Raw genomic sequence first — 23,642 nt, 5'->3', positions numbered from 1 at the left:
TGGAATTAACAAATAAAAAAGGAACAGTATTAAACATTGTAACATTCAGCCCAAAATGTTGTTTTTGTTTTCCCCTACGTTTTACAAAATAAGGAACTGTCTTTGAAAAAATGAGATTGAATAATTGTATATAATTCCATCAGAAGGAATCTATTTAAGATCAAGATTTGGAAGATAGGAACTGAAGGGTATATGTAGCTCAGAGAAAAGAGGACTTGCCCAGAATGCATAGCCTTGGTCCCACATCCAGCATCCTATAAACCAGTCATGACAGCACATATTTATAAGTTCAACACTCAAGAGGTAAACATAAATAGAAAGATTAGTAGTTCAAGGATATCCTTAGCTACAAGATCAAGGCCAGCCTGGAATGCATGAGACCTTCTATCAACCCCCAACCCCCAAATCATTAATGGGTCTGTTAAGATTACTCCATTGTTAAGAGTATTCGCTGTTCTTCCAGAGGACTTGAGTTTGATTCCCAGCAACTATGTGGTAGCACAACCTTATATAATTGTAGTCCTAGGATATACAAAACCCACTTTTGTGATCTTGAGGCACCAGGTACACATATACAAGGACCCACCTACATGCAGGCAAAGCACCCATACACACAGAACAAATTAATAATAATATAGTGTGGTGGCCTATGCCTTTAATCACATAATATAGGAGGTGGAAGCAGACAGATTTCTGAGTTCCATGCCAGCCAAGGGTAGATGATAAGACCTGATAGATAGATAAATAGATAAGATAGATAGATAAGATAGGTAGAATAGATAAGATAGATAGATAAGATATATAGATAAGACAGATAAGATAGAAAGATGATAGATAAGATAGATTAGATAGATAGATAGATAGATAGATAGATAGATAGATAGATAGATACATAGGATAGATAAGATAGATAAGATAGATAGATAAGATAGATAGATAGATAGGATAGATAGATAGGATAGATAGATGATAGATATATAAGATAGATAGATAAGAAAGATAGATAAGATAGATAGATAGATGATAGATAGATAAGATAGATAATAGATAGATAGACAGAAAAGATAGACAGACAGATAGATAGATAGATAGATAGATAGATAGATAAAAAGATAAGATAGATAGATAGATAGATAGATAGATAGATAGATAGATAGATAGATAGATAGGATGGGTGGATACATACACACATACATACATACATACATACATACATACATACATACATAAGCAAACACCATAATAATAATAATAACAATTTTAAAAGAAAATAACTTTTAAAAAGCAATCATTTGGTAGAACAGTAATGGTGAATGTTTTTTGTCCCAGTACTCAGAAGGCAGAGGCAGGAAGATCTCTAAGAGTTAGAGGCCAGTCTAGTTTACAGAGTGAGTTCCAGAACAGCCAGGACTACACAGAGAAACCCTGTCTCAAGAAACAAAAACAATTACTAGTCATTTAAATTTGAATCATTTTAGATTTAAAGCTATAGAATCTTAAAATATTTTAATTTCACACGTCACTTCAAAAATGAGAATATCTATCTCATTAATTAACAGATTAATATCTGTTGACATGAAATTTATTTTTATTTTACTATATATAGCAAATAAAATTACAATTTTTTCCATTTCTCAGTTAAGAATTAAAAATCACAATGATACACAATTACAACCACTATACATCTTCCTCAAATCAAATTGCCTATACAAATTCTTTACTTTCCCTAAATCTTCAGTATCTAAAATGCCCCGTTCTATTTTAATTAAATATTTCACTGAAGCAGAATCACACAATCAGTTTTGTTCTTTTAAATTTGTCTATTTCAATTATCATGTCTTCAAGATTCATCATTAAATGTTGGTAGAATGCATTCCAAGTTGAATGACCAAAATTAGAATCATGCCGAATCACACTTTTAAAATAAATATGTCATTTTATATAGTCAGCAGAAATAAACACTGATGCCATTATGGCTGTCTTATTCAAGACAAAAGTTCTTCTATACTGACACTGTTTAAATTCTAGTGATCTCTGATTTAAGCAACGTTTCCAAAAGTATGTTGAATGACAACTATGTTCTCTGTGAGATGTTAATTATTAACTCTATAGCTAGCTATACACTTAATATTTACATTTATTTTGCCAAAATGCTCTTAATTCCCCATACAATGTTTTGTCTGTTATTTTTTTCCCTTTTATCTCATTGCTCTTTACAAATGGATTTATTTCTAATACTAAATCCACTTGAAAACCCTGTATGAAAGCTAGGCATGACAGTACAAATCTTTAATTCCAGCACATGACAGGCAAAACCAGGATAATTTCTGAGTTTAACGCCAGCCTGATCTACGTACATAATTTCAGGCCAGCCAATGTTACAGTGACAACCTGTCTCAAAAATAAAAGAACCAATCAACCAAACAAACAAACAAAAAAAAAAAACTAAACCAAAATGACAAACAAGTAAAAACCAACAACAGAAGAGAGACAGAGGTCTAAACTGAAATACATCTAAGCTACACAAATTACTATTTGCCATGTAGTGTTTTTGGAAATTATTTTATTATTATTATTGTGTGTATCTATGAACACATAGGCCACAGACCATGTGCAGAGGCCAGAGCATAACTTAGTGGAATGCGATCTCTACCTCTATATGGATTCCAGGGATCAAACTCAGATTACTAGGCTTCCATGGCAAGAACTTTAACTCACTGAACAATTTTACCAGCTATCCCCATAATAACTTTAACACCCAACACATTATTCATCTAGTTGAAGCATACAATCCAATTGTTTCTATATAGTACACTTCTCAGTTATACAACCAAAGCACACACATTTTTAGGAACTTTTGTTGTCATTACCACCCCCACAAATTCTTTTATAATCTATATTGACCCTTCTCCCCTTCAAGCTGTCCAGCAGTCCTAAACAACCAGGAATATACTCTTCAGAGTTGCATATTCTTGAAATTTCATAAGTGGAATTATTAAATGATTGCTTCCATCTGTTTGTTAATTTGAAAAAATATTTATTTTCCATGTATGAACATATGCCTGTGTATGGCCGTGCATGTGAAGGCAGACACTGACAGATACCAAAGACATCTGGTTTCACTTTTTTGTTACCAAATCATACCAAACACTTTTATAAATCAAATCACGTTTCATTATATGTATATGCAGTATTTTGCTTTTACTTTCATCAACTGATAGGCACTAGTATTATGGCTAACTTTTAGCCATAACTTTTTAGCTAACATAAATAATTCTGCAATCTATAAGATTTTGGGATACACCTTTACAACTTTCTTTGTTATATAGCTAGAAGAGTACATGTTTGCATCATCACCACATACATTTTATGCAATGTTGAAGAGCAAATCTAAGATTTTGTGCATGCTAGGTAAACACTCCCAGAGTGTGGTAGCGGCTCTTGCCTGTAAGCCGACCAATTGGCAACTTAAGACACAAAGATTACCAAAACTTCAAGGCAAACTTTAGCTACATAGTGAGGTCCATGCTGATCTGGAACTCAAGCCTGCTACTCCTCATCTCCAAACAAAGCAGAAAACTAAGAAAAAAGAAAGAAAAGGGAAGGAAGGAAAGGAAGGAAGGAAGGGAAGGAAGGAAGGAAAGAAGGAAGGAAGGAAGGAAAGAAGGAAGGAAGGAAGGAAGGAAGGAAGGAAGGAAGGAAGGGAAGGGAAGGGAAGGGAAGGGAAGGGAAGGGAAGGGAAGGGAAGGAAAGGAAAGGAAAGGAAAGGAAAGGAAAGGAAAGGAAAGGAAAGGAAAGGAAAGGAAAGGAAAGGAAAGGAAAGGAAGGAAGGAAAGAACCTAAGAACCTTTGCATTTAGAGTCAATTACAAGACCATATGCACAAAAAAAAAAAAAAACATAAAATCACTTAGCGCTTTTACTGAGATAGTTGTGAAATCTTTAGTGACAGATATTTAACTTGCAAATGTGAAAATAAAATTAGAAAACTTACCATTTGGGGGCCAAATATCTGTAATGAATTTCATTTTAGGAGGCCAGAGGGGATAATCTTTTGGGAAAATGAGATAAGCCTTAAAAACACCACCTTCACTGAAAAAATAAAAGAAAAACCAGGTTCATGAATTTAAGTTATTCTTTATAAGTACTCAATCAGACAAATAAAAGGGTACAGATGATAAGCCAACAAAAAAGGTAGACAAAAATACTAGTTTCCTAAATACAAATACACAATTTAATAAACTACTATAAGTTCTGCTTTGCTAGACTCTCAGGTAATTAGTAAAACTAAAAGGAAACAGAGGTTTCCAGATCAGATTATTGGTAATATGGTAAAAGTCTTTTCAGTATATGTCTTCAAATGAAATTCAGGAAGTTTAATCTTGTCTACATGATTCAATTTGCTGAATTTTCTATATTGGTTTCAAATAATCTTTCTTCTATGCTCTGGTCATACCCAGACCTCTTTCTCATCTTAAAGTTTAGGCATATATTTTGTGCTTTCCCTTTCTGGTATCAGATTGCCATACTTCTATTTATCTCGTTTGTTCATTTCATCATATATTAAAACTTCATTAGAAGGACAGTAATAAATAAAAACGTCTCCCAGAGAGGTTTTATACTACTAACTTTCCAGAATGGAAATGCTGCAATATTGATACTCTGTCTGTACTATCTAATGTACTACCCAGTAACACTCTGAAAATGGCTTGTGTCTTGGTTAGTTTTTATTATCTACTTGACCCTAGAACCACCTGAAAGGAGAACACTTCCATTAAAGAATTTTCTGGGTCATATTTGCCTATGATAATGTCTGTGAAAGATTGTCATGACTGATGACTGACATGGGAGGACCCAGTCCACTGTGAATAGCAATCCCTGAGCAGATGAATTATGTGAATGCTAACTGGAGACTACAGAAATTATTCAATTGTTAAGAGTACTTATTCTTGCAGAGGATATAGGTTTGATTCCCAGCACCCAAATGGCAACTCACAATTAACTGTCCATACAGCTAAAAGAAATCAAGTCAGTCTTAGGAAGCAAAACTGACTAAATGGTGATATTCACATGGAATTCTAGCACCTGATATCTAGCTCAAGGTCATCCTGGGCTACACAGCAAGACCCAATCTCTAAAAGGTGTGTATTAGACTGATAAGATGGTTCAGGAAATAAAGGCACTTGATACACAAGCCTGACACCTGAGCTCTGTCACCAAAACCTACTTAAAGATGGATGGAAAGAACAAACTCTACAAATTTGTCACCTGGCCTCTTTATCTATGCTGTGGAGCACATACCCACATACACATTATGCACACTCACACTAACAAGTAATTTTTAAAAGATGGGGACAGATGTTTGTACACTGACATAAAAATAGAAACACAGCTGTGGTCACAGCCAAGTGGTTAAGGCAATAGACTAGAAATCCTTTCTCCAAGCACAGGTTCCAATCCTGCTGACTATTTGCTGGTCTGTTTAAGCCCATGTGTAATGTTAACACTCAACAGAATGCTGTTCTTCATCCTTCAAGTTTGGGGGAAGTCTCTAGTCACTGTGGTTATGAGCTTGGAGGATTGTAGTGCGGGATTATGAATAGAGATATTGCTATATATGTATACTAAAAAAAGTGAGGGGCTGGAGAGATGGTTCAGCAGTTCGAGCACTCATTGATTGCTCTTCCAGAGGTCCTGAGTTCAATTCCACATGGTGGTTCACAACCATCTGTAATGGGATCTGATGTCCTCTGATATATGTGAAAACAGCTACAGTGCATTCATAAACATAAATTAATCTTTAAAAAGAATATAGGAAAGAAAAAATGGCAGAGATCCTATCTCAAAAGAAAAAACCCAGGCTCTGAGTTGGAAGCCAGCCTGGTTTCCAGAGTGAGTTCCAGGACAGCCAAAGATACATAGTGAAACCCTGTCTCAAAAACAAAATCAAATGATGATGATGATGATGATGATGATAACAGCAATAATAACAATAAGAACAACACGTTACATGTAACAATTATTAACTGTAGGATATAAGACATGGGATCCTTTTAACTTTGTGCTTTGCACATTTCAGTACAGATTGAAATTTTAATTATAAATACTGGTTTTTATTACTTTTTTCTGCTTAAAAAATGTTTGAGATTATTTAGCAGTTGAGGGAACTAGCTGATATTCCAGAAAACCAGGCTTTAATTCCCAACACACACAGAGACAAGCATCTGTAACTCTAATTCCAAGGCTATCAGCCGCCCTCTTCTGGACTCCATAGGCACTGCATGCACAGGGTAAACATTAAAGGGGAAGTGGGGAGCTAGGGCGTGCTATTAATATCAAATATTTCCAAATAGTAAGGAGGTAAGCTGAGGGCTCAGAGTCTGAAAAGAAAATCACACTTGATGAAAACAGTAAGAAAAAGTTCATAAAAGATTAAATGGAAAAATGGTAAAGCGCACAATGAAGGGGATAATTTGGTGAAAAAATTAACATTTATATATGGAGAATCTGTGTGGTTGTGCATGCTTGGCAACTCAAGGTGATTCTCATAAGTTCAAGGCCAGCCTAGTCAAATAATAAAGACAATATCAGCCTGAGAAAGATCTTTTCTCTTGATTTTAAGGGTGGGGGATTAAAAGAGGGTGGTACATAATGCAAATAAAGGTCTCTAAAAAAGGAATAAAACTAGTTTCTGAGGCAATGGGAGGAGACTAGCAGAAAGACAACTAGGAACAGAGGTCCTCTAATATATAGCAAGGTACTGAAGGCTAGTCTTGGATACATGAGACCCGGCCTCCAAATAATAAGTCATCAGAAATTAGCTAGAAGTGAAAAAAAATAAAATAAAGCTAGTATAAAGCATAACCATGAAAAAGGAACGATGTAGGGCTGGAGGAATGACACAGAGCACTTACTACACTTGCAAAGGCTCAGTTCTCAACATCTGCATGTGGCAGCTCACAGCTGCCTGGTCCTCCAATTTCAGGGATCCAGTGCCTTCTTCAGGCCTCCAGGGGCACCTGCACCCATGTGATGTTTATATTACTCATTCAGACACATGAACACAATCTTTTTAGTTTTTTTAAAAGCTGTTTTTTTCCCATGGAGGGATGAACATAAAAGGTAGCACAGATATCAAGGATTAAAAAGAAAGTAATTAGTCTTAAAAATAAGCATTTTAAAATTAGAGTAGAAAATAAGTAGACAGACAGAATTTGAGAAAGCTAGAAATCCATAAACGAGCCAAGAATATATGTAAAGGGGTATTAGAAAAGTCTCTACAAAATATCTGCACCTCATTTCTCCCAGGTCACTTCATTTTGGTTGATTTAACTCATTCAAAAGCTTCACAATATCTGACTGGAATTCTCATGCTAAAAAGTAGCTACTACCCCTCTAAATTGTGTAATTAAATAAGTAATTGTCAAATTTACTTAATAGTGTTGCCCTAAAAAATTTTAAGGCAGATGTTTTTCTAATAATTACGCTAGTTCTCAAATGTTTTTTTTAAATGGATTCACTTATCCTCTACTTTACCTAAGGATCATCTACCTGTTCCTCTTCTACCTCACTTTACCCACTCCCCAAAAAAACCACCTTACATAAATAAATAAATAAATAAATAAATAAATAAATAAATAAATAAAATAAAATAAAATAATTAATAAATTAAAAATTAAAAAAAAATACCCACCTGGCTTAGTGGCAGCCAATTTGTGAGTATACAAAATTTCAGTGTCAAGTTAGGACAGAGGAACTAAAAAACTCATAGGTAAAAATCACAAAGTAGACAGACAGACTGTATTTATTATTGTTCACACATAAAAAGATTTGACTATGGGGACGAAAAAAGACATGGAAGTAGCAGTGAAGTAAAAATATTTCTCCATGTAGAAAGTATTGGAACAATTAACATGATGTTAAGGAATTATATAACCAACTGCTGAACATTTGAAAACCAAGGTCATATTTCTGGCACAAAACCTCCTTTTGTTATTTTTGTAAATTAAATCACAAAAGTCTTAACTGGGTATGGCACATGCCTATAATCTAGCATTGGAAAGTATGAGGCAGAAGGCCTACTGAATTTAAAGTAACCCAAACTACATATCAAGACCCCCCTTTCAATTAAAAACAAAAACAAAAACAAAAAACTCTATTTTGGGGTTCAGAATCTGTCAGTGGTCCAGCACTTGCCTAAAGAGCTTGGTCCTTTCTTTCCAAATGTTATACACATAAGAAAAATTACTTGGAGGAAGCGGTTTGGGTCAAGATAGGGTTTCTCTCTGTAGCACTGACTGTCCTAGAATTCTCTCTATAGACTAGGCTGGCCTCAAATTCAAAGATCAGCTTGTCTCTGCCTCCTCCCAAATGCTGGGATTAAAGCCATGCATCACCAAACCTGGCTAAGAAAATCTATTCTTGGCAGCACTAGAAAAATTCAATATTGGATACAGATTTTAAAAACATTATGCTAGGTGAAGATGGGTAAAATAACTACATGTCTTAGGGTTTTACTACTGTGAACAGACACCACGACCAAGGCAAGTCTTATAAAAGGCAATATTTAATTGGGGTTGGCTTACAGTTTAGAGGTTAGTCCATTGTCATCAAAGCAGGAATCCAGATACTCACTGGTACAGGAGAAGCTGACAGTTATATATCTTCATCTGAAGGCAGCTAGTAGGACTGACTTCCAGGTAGCTAGGGTGAGGGTCTTAAGCTCACACCCACAGTGACACACCTATTCCAACAAGGCCACACCTCCTAATAGTGCCACTGCTTAGAACAAGCATATAAGCCATCACACTACATAAATACTCAGTAACTATCAATCTTTTTGTTTTGTTTTTCAAGATGTTTCTCTCTGTAACAGCCCTGGCAACTATCAGTCTTAAAGTAACACTTAAATGTACTAGGCACTGATTACACAGACTGTAAATAGTGTAGAGTGTCCTTTAGTAATTAAGTGAAGGTTAGTTATACTATCACAAAACAGCATACCATATTTTTACAGAATTTTGGCATAACACTTTCTCTGAGTTAACACCTCAGACCACTATCACTGAGATTTAAATACCACTCAAATCCATGCCAACTTATTTTCAATCAGTCTATCCTCTTCACATTATTGAAATAACTACAAGATCACTTCCTTGCACTTAAGTCAATAAGTGCTTTTTAAGAACATACTATAAAGTACTTAGAATTAACAGCCTTGTAAATGTCATTTAAGTCTGTCTGCTTTTCCTTGTCTTCTTTATCTTTTTTTTTTATTTGATATATTTTTTACTTCCATTTCAAATGATTTCCCCTTTTCTGGCTCCCCACTCGCCGAAAGTCCCATAAGCCCTCTTCCCTCCCCCTGTTCCCCCATCCACCCCTTCTTTTAAGGTTTATTTATTTTATATATGAGTACATTGCAGCTATCTTCAGACACACCAGAAAAGAGCATCAAATCCCATTAACGATGGTGGTGAACCACCACGTAGTTGCTGGGAACTGAACTCAGGACCTCTGCAAGAGCAGTCAGTGCTCTTAACTGCTGAGCCATCTCTCCAGCCCTTTATCTTTCTTTTGTAAGCACACTTCCCTAACACAGTAGTTCTTAACCTTCCTAATGTTGCAATCCTCATGTTGTGGCGACCTCCAACAATAAAATAATTTTTTGGTGCTACTTCATGACTGTAATTTTGCTTTTGTTATGAATCATAAATGTAAATATGATATGCAGGATGGTATCTGATATGACCTCTATGAAAGGGTCATTCAACCACCACAAGGGGTTGTGCCTCACAGGTTGAGAGCCACTGCCTTACCACTTGGCCCTTTCCCCAACATTTTGTGCTTCCTTACTCTTTTTCTAAGCTCCCTCCCACCCTCCACCACAGCCATGTAAACTAACCTCTTATGTGGACAGTTTAAATGGCAGGGTCTTCTCCTTCTCTCCTCCGTTGTCCTCTACTAAGAAGCTATTAAGATTTAGTTTGCCAGATCTCGGGTTTTTCTTTCAAACTCTAATAAAATTGTCCTAGTACCTATCTCCCCCAACAAGTAACATTTTAAAAAGCTTCCATTTATAAAGTCTTTCCCTGTCCTTTGTCCTGACACCTTTCTAGCTATTTTCTCAGGACCTGTCCCAGGCACACGGTCTCTTCTTCCCTAAACAAAAGTTACAGATTTCAGAAAAGCACTGGATAAAGTGGCCAGTGTCTCATTAGTACATTCAAAGTTGCCACAAACATGTCTGCTATTCACATTACAAACCAACAGCCAACACTTTTAGAAACATACAGTGAGAAATACATTTTATAACCCACAACCAGAGTTGAATAGATGGCAGATGGTTCAGCAGTTAACAGCATTGATTTGTTTGAGGAGTCAGGTGGCTCACAACCACTACAAGCACAGTTCCAACGAGATCTTACAAGTTCAACCTCTGAGAAGCAACTCCACTCACATACACATACCTACACAGAGACCTGTATATGTACTGGGTTGGCTTGATATTGCTTGTATTCTAGTGCTAATACTGGTTCCTCAAGACCAGTATTAGCATTGCTCCAAAGACCAGAGAGTCCTAAAGTAGAGTCAATTGATGCTATGTGACCTGGGCCCCAAGTTATTTCCCATTGGTAAATAAAGATGCTCACAGCCTACAGACATAGGCAGGGATTAGGATTCCAGGGCTGGAGGTCAGAGGAAAACCTTGAGAAAGGGAAAGAAGGAAGTGAATGGAGGAGAAGCTGCCACCAGTTAGATTAATCTTGAAATAATGGCCATGTTGTATGGCCAGTTAGAGTTAAGTGCAACCCAGAAGAAACATGGCAAATTATATAGTAGGACTATTGGCTGGGAAACAGAAATAATAGTATAGAGGATAGATATCCCCCCAGCTCTTAATGCTGATTAAGGCTTATTACAAATACAAAGTTTGAGTGTGTCTTTTATCCAGGAACTGAATGATCAAAGGAGGGTAGAAACTCAGGATTGAGATTTAAAATTTCTACAACATGAGCACATAATTATAGATAATAAAAATAAGCTGGGCAGTAGTTATACATGCCTCTAATTCCTGCACTCAAGAGACAAAAGCCAGCAAATTTCTGAGTTTGAGGCCAACCTGGCCTCACACACGTGCGTGGGGATGGGGCAGTAAAATGGGGTGTTAATAAAAAGAATGAGCTGTTAACTAAAATGGTCTTACTATATGGACTTTATATGAGACAGGGTATCACTATGGAGCCCTGCTGCCTGGTGCTGGGATTAAAAGTTTGCAGCACATGCTTGAGTAGCTATCTTTTAAAAACCCAGAAGTGTGTGTGTTTGTTGATCAACTAATAATACTTGACACAAATGCATGTAAGGATAAAAAATTCAGTGAGCCCTTAAGAGTTGAAGCTTTAAGCCTGGATTCCTAAACAATGTTCCATAAGAACTTGGTTTAGGAGAATAATTCTCAATATTTTATAGCTACACTAAGGGTAAAGGAATCCTATCATCAAAATGTTCCTCTGTATCCCCTAGAAGTACTGTGCCTGGAGGGAATAAAACCAAACACTATTTTAAACACAGAAGAATAAACATGAAGAACAGACCAGAACTGTGTTAGGATCATAGACCAGGTTACTTACATAGTATGATTTGCAAAATTTATAAAATTTACCTCAAATAACAATGTGATTGTGAGGGAGTTATCTCTAAACTGGTTTCCGGTGGCTACTGGCAGCTATGAAAGAATCCTAATGCCATGCCATGACCAGATTCACCTAAATCAACTGGCAAAACTGATGGATGCAAATATATCAATTTTAAAAGAAACATATGTTGTTTTCAAAGAAACATATGAAGCCGGGCAGTGGTGGCGCAAGCTTTTAATCCCAGCACTTGGGAGGCAGAGGCAGGCGGATTTCTGAGTTCAAGGCCAGCCTGGTCTACAGAGTGATTTCCAGGACAGCTAGGGCTACACAGAGAAACCTGTTTCAAAAAACCAAATCCAAAAACAAAAACAAAAACAAAAACAAAACAGAAACATATGAGCAACAATGACTGCTAAAAACTATAACAAAGCATGAACCACTCTTTGCCCACTGTGTAAAACATGAACTCCCACATTGCTTTAACTTTTTCCTCTCTTTTTCCACCTTATTTTTGAGGGAGCTTCTCTCATTTCTGCCAAATGTCTACTCCAAGATAACTGGGTTAATTCTCCTATTTCTATCTTTCATCTTACAACAGGGGTGTTGGGATCACAAACACAGGCTACTACATTACACTTTTTTACATGGGTTCTGGGAATTGTCATCACATTTCTATAGCAAACATTTATTGAGTCATCTTCACTAGCCCTTCTTTTTATATATATCCACTTTTTGAATATATATATATTATATATATATTCAAACAGCTACTTGAGGGCTAGGGGGAAGGACTTGCAACAAGGAAGTGCAGTCCCAAAGAATTGCAGATGTAAAGATCTGTTATCATTCTCTAGCTCATTCGCCTCATTTTCAACAACTGGTAGTCAGTTAGTAAGTTATTTTATGTCCTAACACTAAACTAACAAAATATAGTCTTATAAACTATACTCTGTGAAGACCAGGTTATAAAATTATTAAAATAGACCTTGAAAGTTCCCTTAAGTCGTAAAACACAGATATACAGAATACATTCTATGTAAAAATCTCAGGGCCAGAGAGATGTCTCATCAGTTAAGAGTACTGGCTGTTCTTCCAGAGGCCCTAGGTTCAATTCCCAGCACCTATTGGTGGACAGGTCACAGTACAGTTCTAGAGGTTCCCATGCCATCCACCTCCTCAGATACCAGACAAACACAGTGAATATATATGCATGCAAAACACCATACACATAGATATTAATTGATTTAATTACATAAAAAGGAGCTGTTTTTAAAAAGAAAAAAATTGCAGTCTTATTCTTTAATAAATAAGGCATTAAGAACAGTAAAACTGGGGCTGGAGAGGTAGCTAAGCAGTTAAGAGCACTGGCTGCTCTTCCAGGGGACCTGGGTTCAAGTCCCAGAGCCCACATGGCAGCTCACACTTGTCTATAATTCCAGTTCCAGGAGATCAAACACCCTCACACAGACCTACATGAAGTCAAAACACTAATGAACATAAAAGAAAAATAAATTATTTTTAAAAAGTGGTGTTAAAAAAAATAGTAAAACTGTCATCCTTAATTATGGTGTTTCCTTTAGGGTCAAGGCATGGTAAACATGAGAAGGAAAATCATTTCCATAGGGAATTGAACCTAGGACCTCAGTACACTTAACTACTGAGAAATTTCTCTAAATTGCATAGGACTTTTTTCTCTTTTGGCTGGAGCAATGGCTCAGAGGTTAAGAGCCTCTAAAGGATTTGAATTTGATCTTAATACTCATATCAAACAGTTTATAATCAGGTGTTACTCCAGCTCCAGGGGATCCAACAGCTATGGCCTCCTAGTGCACCTTCATTCACATGAACATAATCTCACAGAAGCACACATAAATATATAATTAGAGATGAAATTTTCTCTTCTCCTCCAAGCTTACAATAATTAATATCTTAAATTATAGAAGGGGTGTGTGTGTGTGTGTGTGTGTGTGTGTGTGTGTGTGTAAATTATTTACAGTCAGGCAATAGTAGCACACAGCACAATCTTAAATCCCAGGATTCAGGGGGCAGAACCATGCAGATCTCTGATTCTGAGGTCAATCTGGTCTACAGAGAAAGTTCCAGGACAGCCAGGGCTACACAGAAAAACCCTGTGTGTGTGTGTGTGTGTGTGTGTGTGTGTGTGTGTGTGTGTGTTACATATAACCTCACTAGAAAAAGCTTTTCATAACATATTTATTCCAGCAGCAAGATAGCTTAAATTTCTGAAGCTATCTTTTTAAAAACATGTTTTAGACATTAGAGCTTCAAGCATATCACAAGGGCTCTGCACATGATCACATTTAAATGATACTCGCTATAACCATTTTGCTTGCTACTTTAGAATTTTTTTCAATTTTCAAAATTAAGTTTTAATTTTAGTTGAAGGAGTGAAGATGTCAGTTCCAGTATACTTACTAAAGTGTATCTGGAGGACCAATAATAAGGACTTCCCAACAATAGAGATCATTGTTGTCTATTAAACCTGCTAAAAAGCCTTCCACTGGATTTTTGTTGAGTTCTGTGGAAAAAGAAAATTTCAATAAAAACTTTAAAACAGTTTTTCTCCAACAGGTAAATTAAAGAATGACCATGAATAAGCTATAAACTATGAAAACTATTAAAATGCTGCTTCATAACTATAACATTTCCATACAACAAGGAAGCCATGGGTATATTAACCTATCCAGATGGAATTGTTCTGTCTTCCTACATCTACCTTGGGATTCAACCAAAGCTCTTAGCATTCTGGGTAGGTTTTATGAGAGGCAATCAAAATGCAAATAAGGCTGATTCTCACAAGAGATTTTAGTTGAAAGAAAATCAAAAGTCAAATCAAATCAGAAATGGCAAGTTTTCTATAGCCTTTAAGACAAATCCTTAAAAAACAACCAAAAGCTCTTTTACATCAGAATTGTCGAGTTTTTTCAACTCTTACTTATATTAACATCTGTCTGATTGCCATGATGCCTTGAGGTACATTCAACTATGCAACAGGAATAGCTTTCTAAGAATAGCTGGTGCCTACAGAAATAGTGATGATATCATAAGATTCTTCTCTTCTAAACAGTGTTCTGCCATGAAGAATAGATGATGAGGGCAGAAAATTAAGAATCGAGACAAAGAACTAGTAAGGTAGAAAAACAAAGGCCAACAAAGGATCATCAAACAACAGGTTAGGAAGAGTATAACCTTAAGAGTTTACAGAGATGGACGTAATAAAATAAGGATGTCTTTGTAATGGGCAGATCGCATGAGTTTTTCAAATAGCCTTAAGTAAGTGTAACTGACATTAGAGGTATACTATATATACCTATATAATAGGTATATATAATAGGTATACTATATAATTTGATAATTTTAATATACTTTCATCTTTGAAGGCAGGATAAGAATCATGATAGTAAGTATACACAACAATCACCAGAAAAGTTATTATTTTGTCAAGAGAGCTGAGGACTGACTGGTTCAAACAGGGCAGTGAGTAAGGACAAAACATGTTTAAGAGCAGTTCAGAAAGGACTTGCCAGAAATCTAAATGAGTACATGATTCTCATACAGTACTTGCCCATCATCAAGATAAGCCATCTAATCATGAAAGCAAATATAATACAACACAGAGTACTATAAAATGCCAAACAGTGTACTGGTAACTATGGAAGCACTAACTCCATAACTTTGAGCAATCAAAGGTGGTTTTAGTTCAACAATTACAACTTCATATAGGGCTATTAGGTCCATCTTCATTTGTCAATCTACTGGAATTTGAAATTACTTGGGAGACACACCTCTTGTGCATGTCTGAGGGTGCTTCTAAAACAGTTTAATTTGGAATGTGGTTGGAACTATTCTAAAAGGATTGTGAAACAGAATACAAGACTCATACCCACTCCCATCATTTTACTGCTGTCACATTGCAGCTATCATACCTTCCCAAGCATGACGAACTAAATAATTGATGAACCATAAACAATTCTTCTTAAAGCTGTTTTGATCAATTATTTTGTCCAACTAACAATAAAGTAATTAGTGTACATCACAACATGCAGACAACAACAACAAAATGATAAAAATAAAGAATTAAATTGTATTTTAACACAAAGAACTTCTTTTCATGGATTTTGAACACAGATTTAATAAATCTAATAAGCAAAGCAGACAGATAAAATCTGTATTTTAAAATACCATTAAGATATGATTTGCATTTTAAACTTATTATGTTTATAATCATATACCTTTCACTGAATCCCAACTATGTTGCTAGCTACTAAAAAAGGATACACATACACACTTTAGTATTGATGGGAATGGTTCCTTTGAGGTCTAGCTCAAGAACTACCCTCCTATCTTTGAAACCTTTTTAAAAATAATTTATTAAATAATCTTGACTTCTGTTAAAAATCCTATTCATTATAGCTGCAGCCTGTATTGTATTACCTAGCATTTGACTATCATGGGTTCATTGTTCCAGAAAAATATATAAGTAAGGACAATGTGAAATAGGTAACCTAAAAGTAGTACAAGGAATAGGGGTTAAAGAAGTACAAAAGAAGGGCATATAACAATCTTTAATAGCTTTAAAAAAAAAGGCAGGAAGAGCACCACAACTCTGAGGCCAGCCAAGTCTATATTGTGATGTCTAGTCTCAAAAGTTTAAAAAGGGGGAAGGGGGTGCAGCACAGAGGGACACACACATTTTATTCCAGAACATGGGAAGTAGAGGTGGGTTAAGTTGCAAAATGACCGTGACTAATAATGAGACCCTGCCTTGGAGGGAGAAAGGGAAAGAGAAAGATTTATAGAATATCTACAATGAAGAACTGGGCCTATACTGAACAAAGAGTCATAAATGAAACAAGACAAAATGGCAAAAACTGGAAAGTAAAGGCTTTTGTTAGCCATGTTAAGTTTCAACTTCATACATGGAGCAATGATAACCCTTGGAAGAATTGGAATGTATTTGTTCTTAATACATTTTCAAAAAGTAGGGCGAGCTTGGGAGATTTAAATGTTCAAAAACCAGTTTTAGAAGTTGGATAGATAGCCGGGCGTGGTGTGGCACGCCTGTAATCCCAGCACTTGGGAGGCAGAGGCAGGTGGATTTCTGAGTTCGAGGCCAGCCTGGTCTACAGAGTGAGTTACAGGACAGCCAGGACTACACAGAGAAACCCTGTCTCAAAAAACCAAAAAAAAAAAAAAAAAAAAAAAGTTGGATAGATGGCTCAGAGCTTAAAAGATGATATACCAGGGAGCTTGAGAGATGGTTCGTTATTTAAGAGCACTGACTGCTCTTCCAGATGTCCTGAGTTCAATTCCCAGCAACCATATGGTGGCTCACAACCACCTATTATAGGATCCGATGCCCTCTTCTGGTATCTGAAGACAATTACATTGTACTCATATACATAAAATAAATAAATAAATCTAAAAAAAAGAAAAGAAAGAAAGAAAGGAAAAGAGAGGAAAAGAAAAAAAGAAAAAGATGATATAGCAGTTGCAGAGAACTTGAGTTTGATTCCCAATACCCATATTAGGTGTAACTCCAGCTCTAGGGGAGACGATGCCATCTTCTGGCCTCAAATGCACAAACCCATATACAGACACAAATGTATACATAGTTAAAAAGAAAGCGGTCATTCTTTAAAAACCATGCTAGGCATGTTGGTACATACTTACAAATAACACAAACACTGAAGATACTTGATGAAGTGGAGAAATGGTTTTGAAACTAGAAAAGGGTAATGGTTGTATAATACTGTGAACATAGATATGTTTATCTACTATTATTTGTATATATGTTGTTTATTACATTTGAACATAGTATATCTCATCTTAGTTCTTAAAATGACACAAATGTATTAAAATAGGAAACACAAGATGAGATACTTATTTGAAAGGGGGAAACTTACTTAATGTTAAATTTCTACAGCACATATATGTTGTATATGTTGGGAGAGGGGCTGTCTTTGCAGAGTTATAGACTGTACTTTGGACCTTGCATACACTAGGCAAGTCTTCTACCACTGAGTGACATCCTCAGAATATATCAGGGTGTTTGCCAGAGAGGAAAGCAGGAAAACAAAGAAGCTAATATGTTTAACAGAGTAAATAGCCAACAATGATAAGTTCACTCTTCTACAGCATGGAAATGCTATCTCAATTAAGGCCATTGGGCTCAAAAAAGAGAGCCAAAACCGTCTTCAGCATAACCAGTAAAGATAACTAGAACAACACTAACAAGGTTAAGGTGGAAAAATGCAAGTGGAAATTGTTTCTCTAAGGTTTCGATAGATAGAAAAATTACAGTAGCCATAGCCACGAGCAAATGAAATTCATGCAATCAAGTAGTTTTATTTGGTTGATTTTTCAGGTTTTTTTTTAAGACACGATTTTGTCTTAGTCGGCCTGAAATTTGAATGTAAACTGGCTGGCCTTACCCTTTAGCCTCTTTGCTAAGACTACAGACATATGACACTGTAATGGTTGTGGTTATTGCTGCTGTTGTTTTAAATAGGATCTTCCCTTGCAGCCCAGGCTATAGAATCAGACTTCGCTCTGAGAAATAATCAACTAATTTGGGGCAGGGGGAGAGGCATGAATCCACAAAAACTAAGAGTAAGCATAATCGTGTATACTCTCTGATTTCAGCTTTTGGAGGGTGGGAAAAGAAGATCCTGTCAGACATGTCTCTAAAAAGATGAGAGCATATGAAAAGTGAACAAACATGAATTATTAGGATCAATACAAATTCATAAAGTGTTTTTTTAAAAACTAGGATTATACACCAGAAAAGGTTCAGAGAAACAGTCATCTCAGTATGATGAACATTCCTAATATCCACAATATGGTCTTCTAATACAAATTTACAGCTAACAGTGAAGCAGGGTTTTGTGAAGAAATGACAGATTCTAAGTCTGAGGCATAAGGAAAAAATAAATGTGTTAGGCTCTTCTCAATACTCAATAAAACAAAAGCTATCAGTTAGAAGCCCCACTGGCTAAAAATGTTATGAGTTGAGTATTAGTATGAATAATAACCGTGAAGGATAGACAAATGTATTTCAATACATGAGTAACTAACATACACACACAAAACTAACCAGCCATGGCTGTTATAATTAGGTGCTAGTAAACCATTTTGTCATTTTGATTTGGGTCTTATCCCACAGCTGGCTTAATGCCAGCACTCAGGAGGCAGAGGCAGACAGATATCTGTGAGATCAAGGCTAGCCTGGTCTATAGAATGTGTTCCAGGACAGCCAAAGCTACAGAGAAAAAAGGATGGGAGGGAGGGATATACTTCTTCAACCATGTAAAGAATCAATCTCAGGTCAGCAGGCTTGGTAACAACATCTTTTCCACAGAGCCATCTCATCATCCAATTCTTTGCCCACTCTGAGCAAGCAATTCATTATTTTGAAAACCAAAGAAAGCAGAAGAACCTTGAACTCTATTATCAAATATTGAAATAATAATTATGTTATCAAATAACATCTCTCTCTAAAAAACTCCAGTTATGCGATTGTTTATGGAGCCCCTGGGTATGGCTAAGTTGAACATGCCCAATTTTCTGAATTACTCAAACAAATTTAACTTTTCCTAACTCAAAAGACATAGTTTCTTCTTCCTCCTTTTTATCTTCCTACTTTAAGAAGCTGCAGAAATTTAAAGTTTGCCTTCTCTGGGTTTTTGGGTCTTGTTTTGCTTTTTTTCTTTTAAAGCAAGATTGTCCTCTGGCTTAAAAAATAAAAATACATTAAGCTGAAAAGTTTCACAAATGTCACTTTATTACTTTTTCTACATTTTTTAAAATTTCTATGTAAAATGAATAAGCCAAATAAATCTTTAAAAGATAAAAGTCATTATTTTTGAGGTAATCTCATGTAGCAAAACTGAACCTGTTCAAAGCTCATAGTAAGAGTCAAATATAAAACGGGGCGTGGTGGTGCACACCTGTAATCCTAGCACTTGGGAGGCAGAGGCAGGCGGATTTCTGAGTTTAAGGCCAGCCTGGTCTACAGTAGAGTGAGTTCCAGGACAACCAGGAAGAAACCTGTCTCAAAAAAACCAAAAAAAAAAAAAAAAAAACCCAAAAAACAACAACAACAAAAAAAGTCAAATATAAAACACACGAGAAACACATTAAGAGAATCCCTGTTATGAATATAACTAACAGAAGCTACATGTGAGAAATTATAAGGACAAGACCTGGGATTGTAAGCAATTTTCTATAGAATCGAAACATTAAAGAGGTGAGAGATGTTTATGAGTTAACTGAATATATGAAATCTGACTAGATAACAGATATTAAGAAATATCTGCCAGGCAGTGGTGGCATATGCCTTTAATCTCAGCACTTGGGAGGCAGAGGTAAGTGAGCGAATTTCTGAGATCCAGGCCAGCTTAGTCTATATAACAAGTTCTAGGATAGCCAGGGCTATGCAGAAAAACCCTGTCTCAATAATAAACAAACAAACAAATAACAATGATGATAGTAATAATAAAAATAAACATTTTGTTTTTTTAGACAAGGTCTCACTGTCTGTCCCTAGATAGCCTGCTCTGCCTCCCTAGTGCCGCAGCACTAGGGTTAAAGGCAAAAATCATGACCCCAAACTTAGAGTCCCATCTTTACAGCAGATCCTCTTTGAATCTTTTTTTTTAACTTTCCATCTTTGCAAGTTTCTGGTTTTCTGAGGCAAAGTCTCACTATGTAGTCCAGGCTAGCGTTGAATTTATAATCCTGCCTCAACTTAGAATTGAAATTACAGAAGTGCACCATCATACCCAATTCTTTAAACCATTAAGGTAACAGATAAAACCTTTTATCTAAATATTCTGTAGATTCTCTTAAGTAAATTATGATTTACCAAAATAATGTTACCACTCTATCACAGGAATTGCTACACATCTACTGTAATAGTGTTGAGAAACAGAAAAGAGGTGTGTTTTGTAATTAGTGTAACTACACAAACAATCATTTCCGCAACCTTCATTAATAAATCAATATTGGAAAAATACCAGTGGTGGTTTGAATGAGAACAGCCCTCATAGGCTCATGTTCATATACCTGGTTCCCAGTTTGTAGAACTGTTTGGAAGGATTAGGAGGTATGGCCTTAATGGAGGAGATGTGTCAGCAGCAGTGAGCATTGAGATTAGCACTGTGTCTCTTGCTTGCTGTTTAAGAGTCAAATTCTCAGGTGTTCCTGCCACCATGCCTTTATTCAACCATCATAAAGTCTAATCCTCTGGAACTGTAAGCCCAATTAAATACTTTCTTTTATAAATTGCCTTGGTCATGGTGTTTTTTCACAGTAATAGAAAAGTAACTAATAAAGTGATATATCAACAAACAACTGCAAAAATTTTATTACATTTCTACTATAGTTTTTTTTAAAGATCCAATCTAATAATCTTTATAGATTTCTAATCAACATTAAAACTGCTTACAATTAGAATATTTTTCTTTACATTTGAGTCATAGGCTACAGTGAGCTGACTTCCTAACTGGTTAAAAAAAGGGGGGTGGGGGTACCATGGAGCAGACAGGCAAAAAACAGTCATTCCATATTTATAAAGACTTTCTAATATTCTGCCAAAAGGATTTTCTTCCTTAGAATTAACAGGTACATTCTACCACCTACACCTGACCATGGTGTGTCAGACTCTGATAGATCATTCTCAGGTTAAATAAAGCTGTTCTGTTGTTAAAGTCATCTAAATTCTCATTCTTTCTCTCTCCATACAGACTTAAATGACTCTTATATTCTAAACATATCCTGATGAGTTTATCTAGACATATCCTGATGCCCTTTGTATGTTGTAGCTTGTGCTTAAATACAACATCATCAGCATACTTCTCTGCTGAAATCTGATGCAGCAGGAATTCCTGAGAAAAGAAGACCATATACATTATATGGTATTATATGTCAGGACTAAGTCTGCATTTCAATTCTCCTTAGTCTTGCCAAATTTAGTCATCTCATTTTTTTTCCCATGCTTCATTTTCTTATCCATAAAGTAGGATAAAACCTATAGTGGTATTATAAAACAGAAAAATAAGATGTGTGCATATAAGTGCTTGAGTCTGGAAGGCAAGGACCAACAGCTGGTGGTTTCAGTTTTGTGACAGGGTCTCTCGCTGAACTTTGAGCTCACTGATTTGACTAAATTGGCTAGCCAATGAGCTCCAGGGCTGCCCCCAGCCCTTCTAGCATTAAGTCCCTGCAGGGAATCTAAACTGGGATCCTCTCAAGCTTTGGAACAGGCAATTTACTGACTGAGCTGTTTCCTCATCACCAAAAGAAGACACAAAATATTGTCCTATCTTAGGATACATGTAGAAAATGTTAATTATCCATTGTCTTCCCATAGTCTAACAAATACAATGTTCTTTAGAATCTCAAGAACAGCCTCAGGAAGTAGAAGGAGGGTCTTTGAGTTGACGGGTAGTTAAGACAGCATGGAGAGCCAGGCGGTGGTGGCGCACGCCTGTAATCCCAGCACTATAGGAGGCAGAGGCAGGCGGATTTCTGAGTTCGAGGCCAGCCTGGTCTACAGAGTGAGCTCCAGGACAGCCAGGGCTATACAGGGCTATACAGGGAAACCCTGTTTTGAAAAAACCAAATTAAAAAAAAAAAAACAAAAAAACAAAACAAAAAAAAAGAATCTCAAGAACAAGCCTATACCTTCGCTACCACCTTTTAAGAAAAATACTAGCCAGCTCCAAACATCATCCAAACTATGTTTCTAATGAGAGTTGCTGTGAGCCCTCCTCCCCTGACTCCCTGCTTACAGTAAAAATATTCTAACTTCCAATATTCCTGAGGGAAGACTTTTTTCCTCACCATTTGTAAACCTACAAGACATCTATTAATACATGCTTAAACCTGTATTAAAATGTTTACTAAACTCTGTCTGCTTCATAATATGCTGTCTAGTCCTGACTTCTTTTCAAGTCAAATTCACAAATGCTGGTTTGGCCTGAGTCAATTTTCCTAAAACTCTTTGGGAATATGTTAGGCTGCTAAGGTCGACGGTGGGAAACTTCCTCCTTTACCTGTATCTCAAAATGCTGACAATAAGATACTGTATAAGGTTACTTTTAAAATGTAGTTTAAAAAATAAAAATGACTAACTATAAAAGTTGAAGCTAGAGAAATGTCTCAGTGTTTAAAAGTCATATAGAAGCTTTCTGTAATAAATACAGCCTAAACTAATTCACAAGAAAATAAAAATATAGAATAAATAGAACATATTTGAGCAAGAAGTACTAAACTTAAAGCAATAACATGGGCACCTAGGAGAAGGAAATCAAGTAAAAAAAATGTGGGCAGAAGAATCAAGTTGGTCTCATATTTATTTCTCCATAACAATGCATAGCTGGTAGTGACAAAACTACAGAATTCTAAAGCAAAGTGTGATACAAAGAATAAGGAAGTCAAAGAAATCAAACTAGGATGAAGACAAGATTGTGGATGAACCTTAGAACTTGTTTCTTAATTTTTTTTTCTTTTTTACATCATTTATAGTGTGAATGTGTACACTGCACCATACTGTACATGTGGAAGTTAAAGGACAGCTTGCAGGATTTAGTTCTCCCTTTCTACCATACGAATTGAATTTAGGTGGTCAGGCTTCGGGACAGGAACCCTTACCCAGTGACCCATCTCTCTGGCCTGCTTCTTGTACTGCTAAAAATGAATTTTGTAACCCGAAACACAAATAATAATTACTGAGTCCACACAAACACCCAAAACTAAAAATATTACCACAAGCCTAAAAATATACATGATTGCTCAGCAGTTAAGAATATTTATTACTTGTGAAGGTACCTAGGTTTGGTTCCAGCAACCAAATCGTGGCTCATAGCCATCTGTAACTACAATTTTCAGAGATCAGATACCCTCTTCTAGACTCTATGTGCACCAGGCATGCACACAATATACAAAAATATATGCAGGTAAACCATACATACAAAAAAAA

The 23,642-nt window shown here is 36.0% G+C and overlaps 1 protein-coding gene across 16 annotated transcripts in view; it reads right to left on the bottom strand.

Moving 5' to 3' along the window:
• LOC127687708 (uncharacterized) overlaps window positions 1–23,642 on the bottom strand; it is a 472,408-nt gene that overhangs the window by 19,764 nt on the left and 429,002 nt on the right. For 3 of the 16 annotated variants that reach the window (XM_052186629.1, XM_052186632.1, XM_052186628.1), the window contains 2 exons: window positions 14,075–14,177; window positions 3,994–4,091 (listed from right to left, as the gene is read on the bottom strand). The exons of 10 other annotated variants lie outside the window; for them this stretch is intronic. In XM_052186629.1, coding sequence (XP_052042589.1) covers window positions 3,994–4,091; window positions 14,075–14,177 — 201 coding nt within the window. Of the gene's footprint in view, window positions 1–3,993; window positions 4,092–6,913; window positions 7,019–14,074; window positions 14,178–23,642 lie in introns of all 16 variants that reach the window. 3 more of the 16 variants (XM_052186630.1, XM_052186627.1, XM_052186631.1) reach the window with 2 other exon arrangements.

This window comes from Apodemus sylvaticus, chromosome 6 (assembly GCF_947179515.1).
Source record: "Apodemus sylvaticus chromosome 6, mApoSyl1.1, whole genome shotgun sequence".
NCBI lineage: Eukaryota > Metazoa > Chordata > Mammalia > Rodentia > Muridae > Apodemus > Apodemus sylvaticus.
This window is presented reverse-complemented; position numbering and strand designations above follow the sequence as displayed.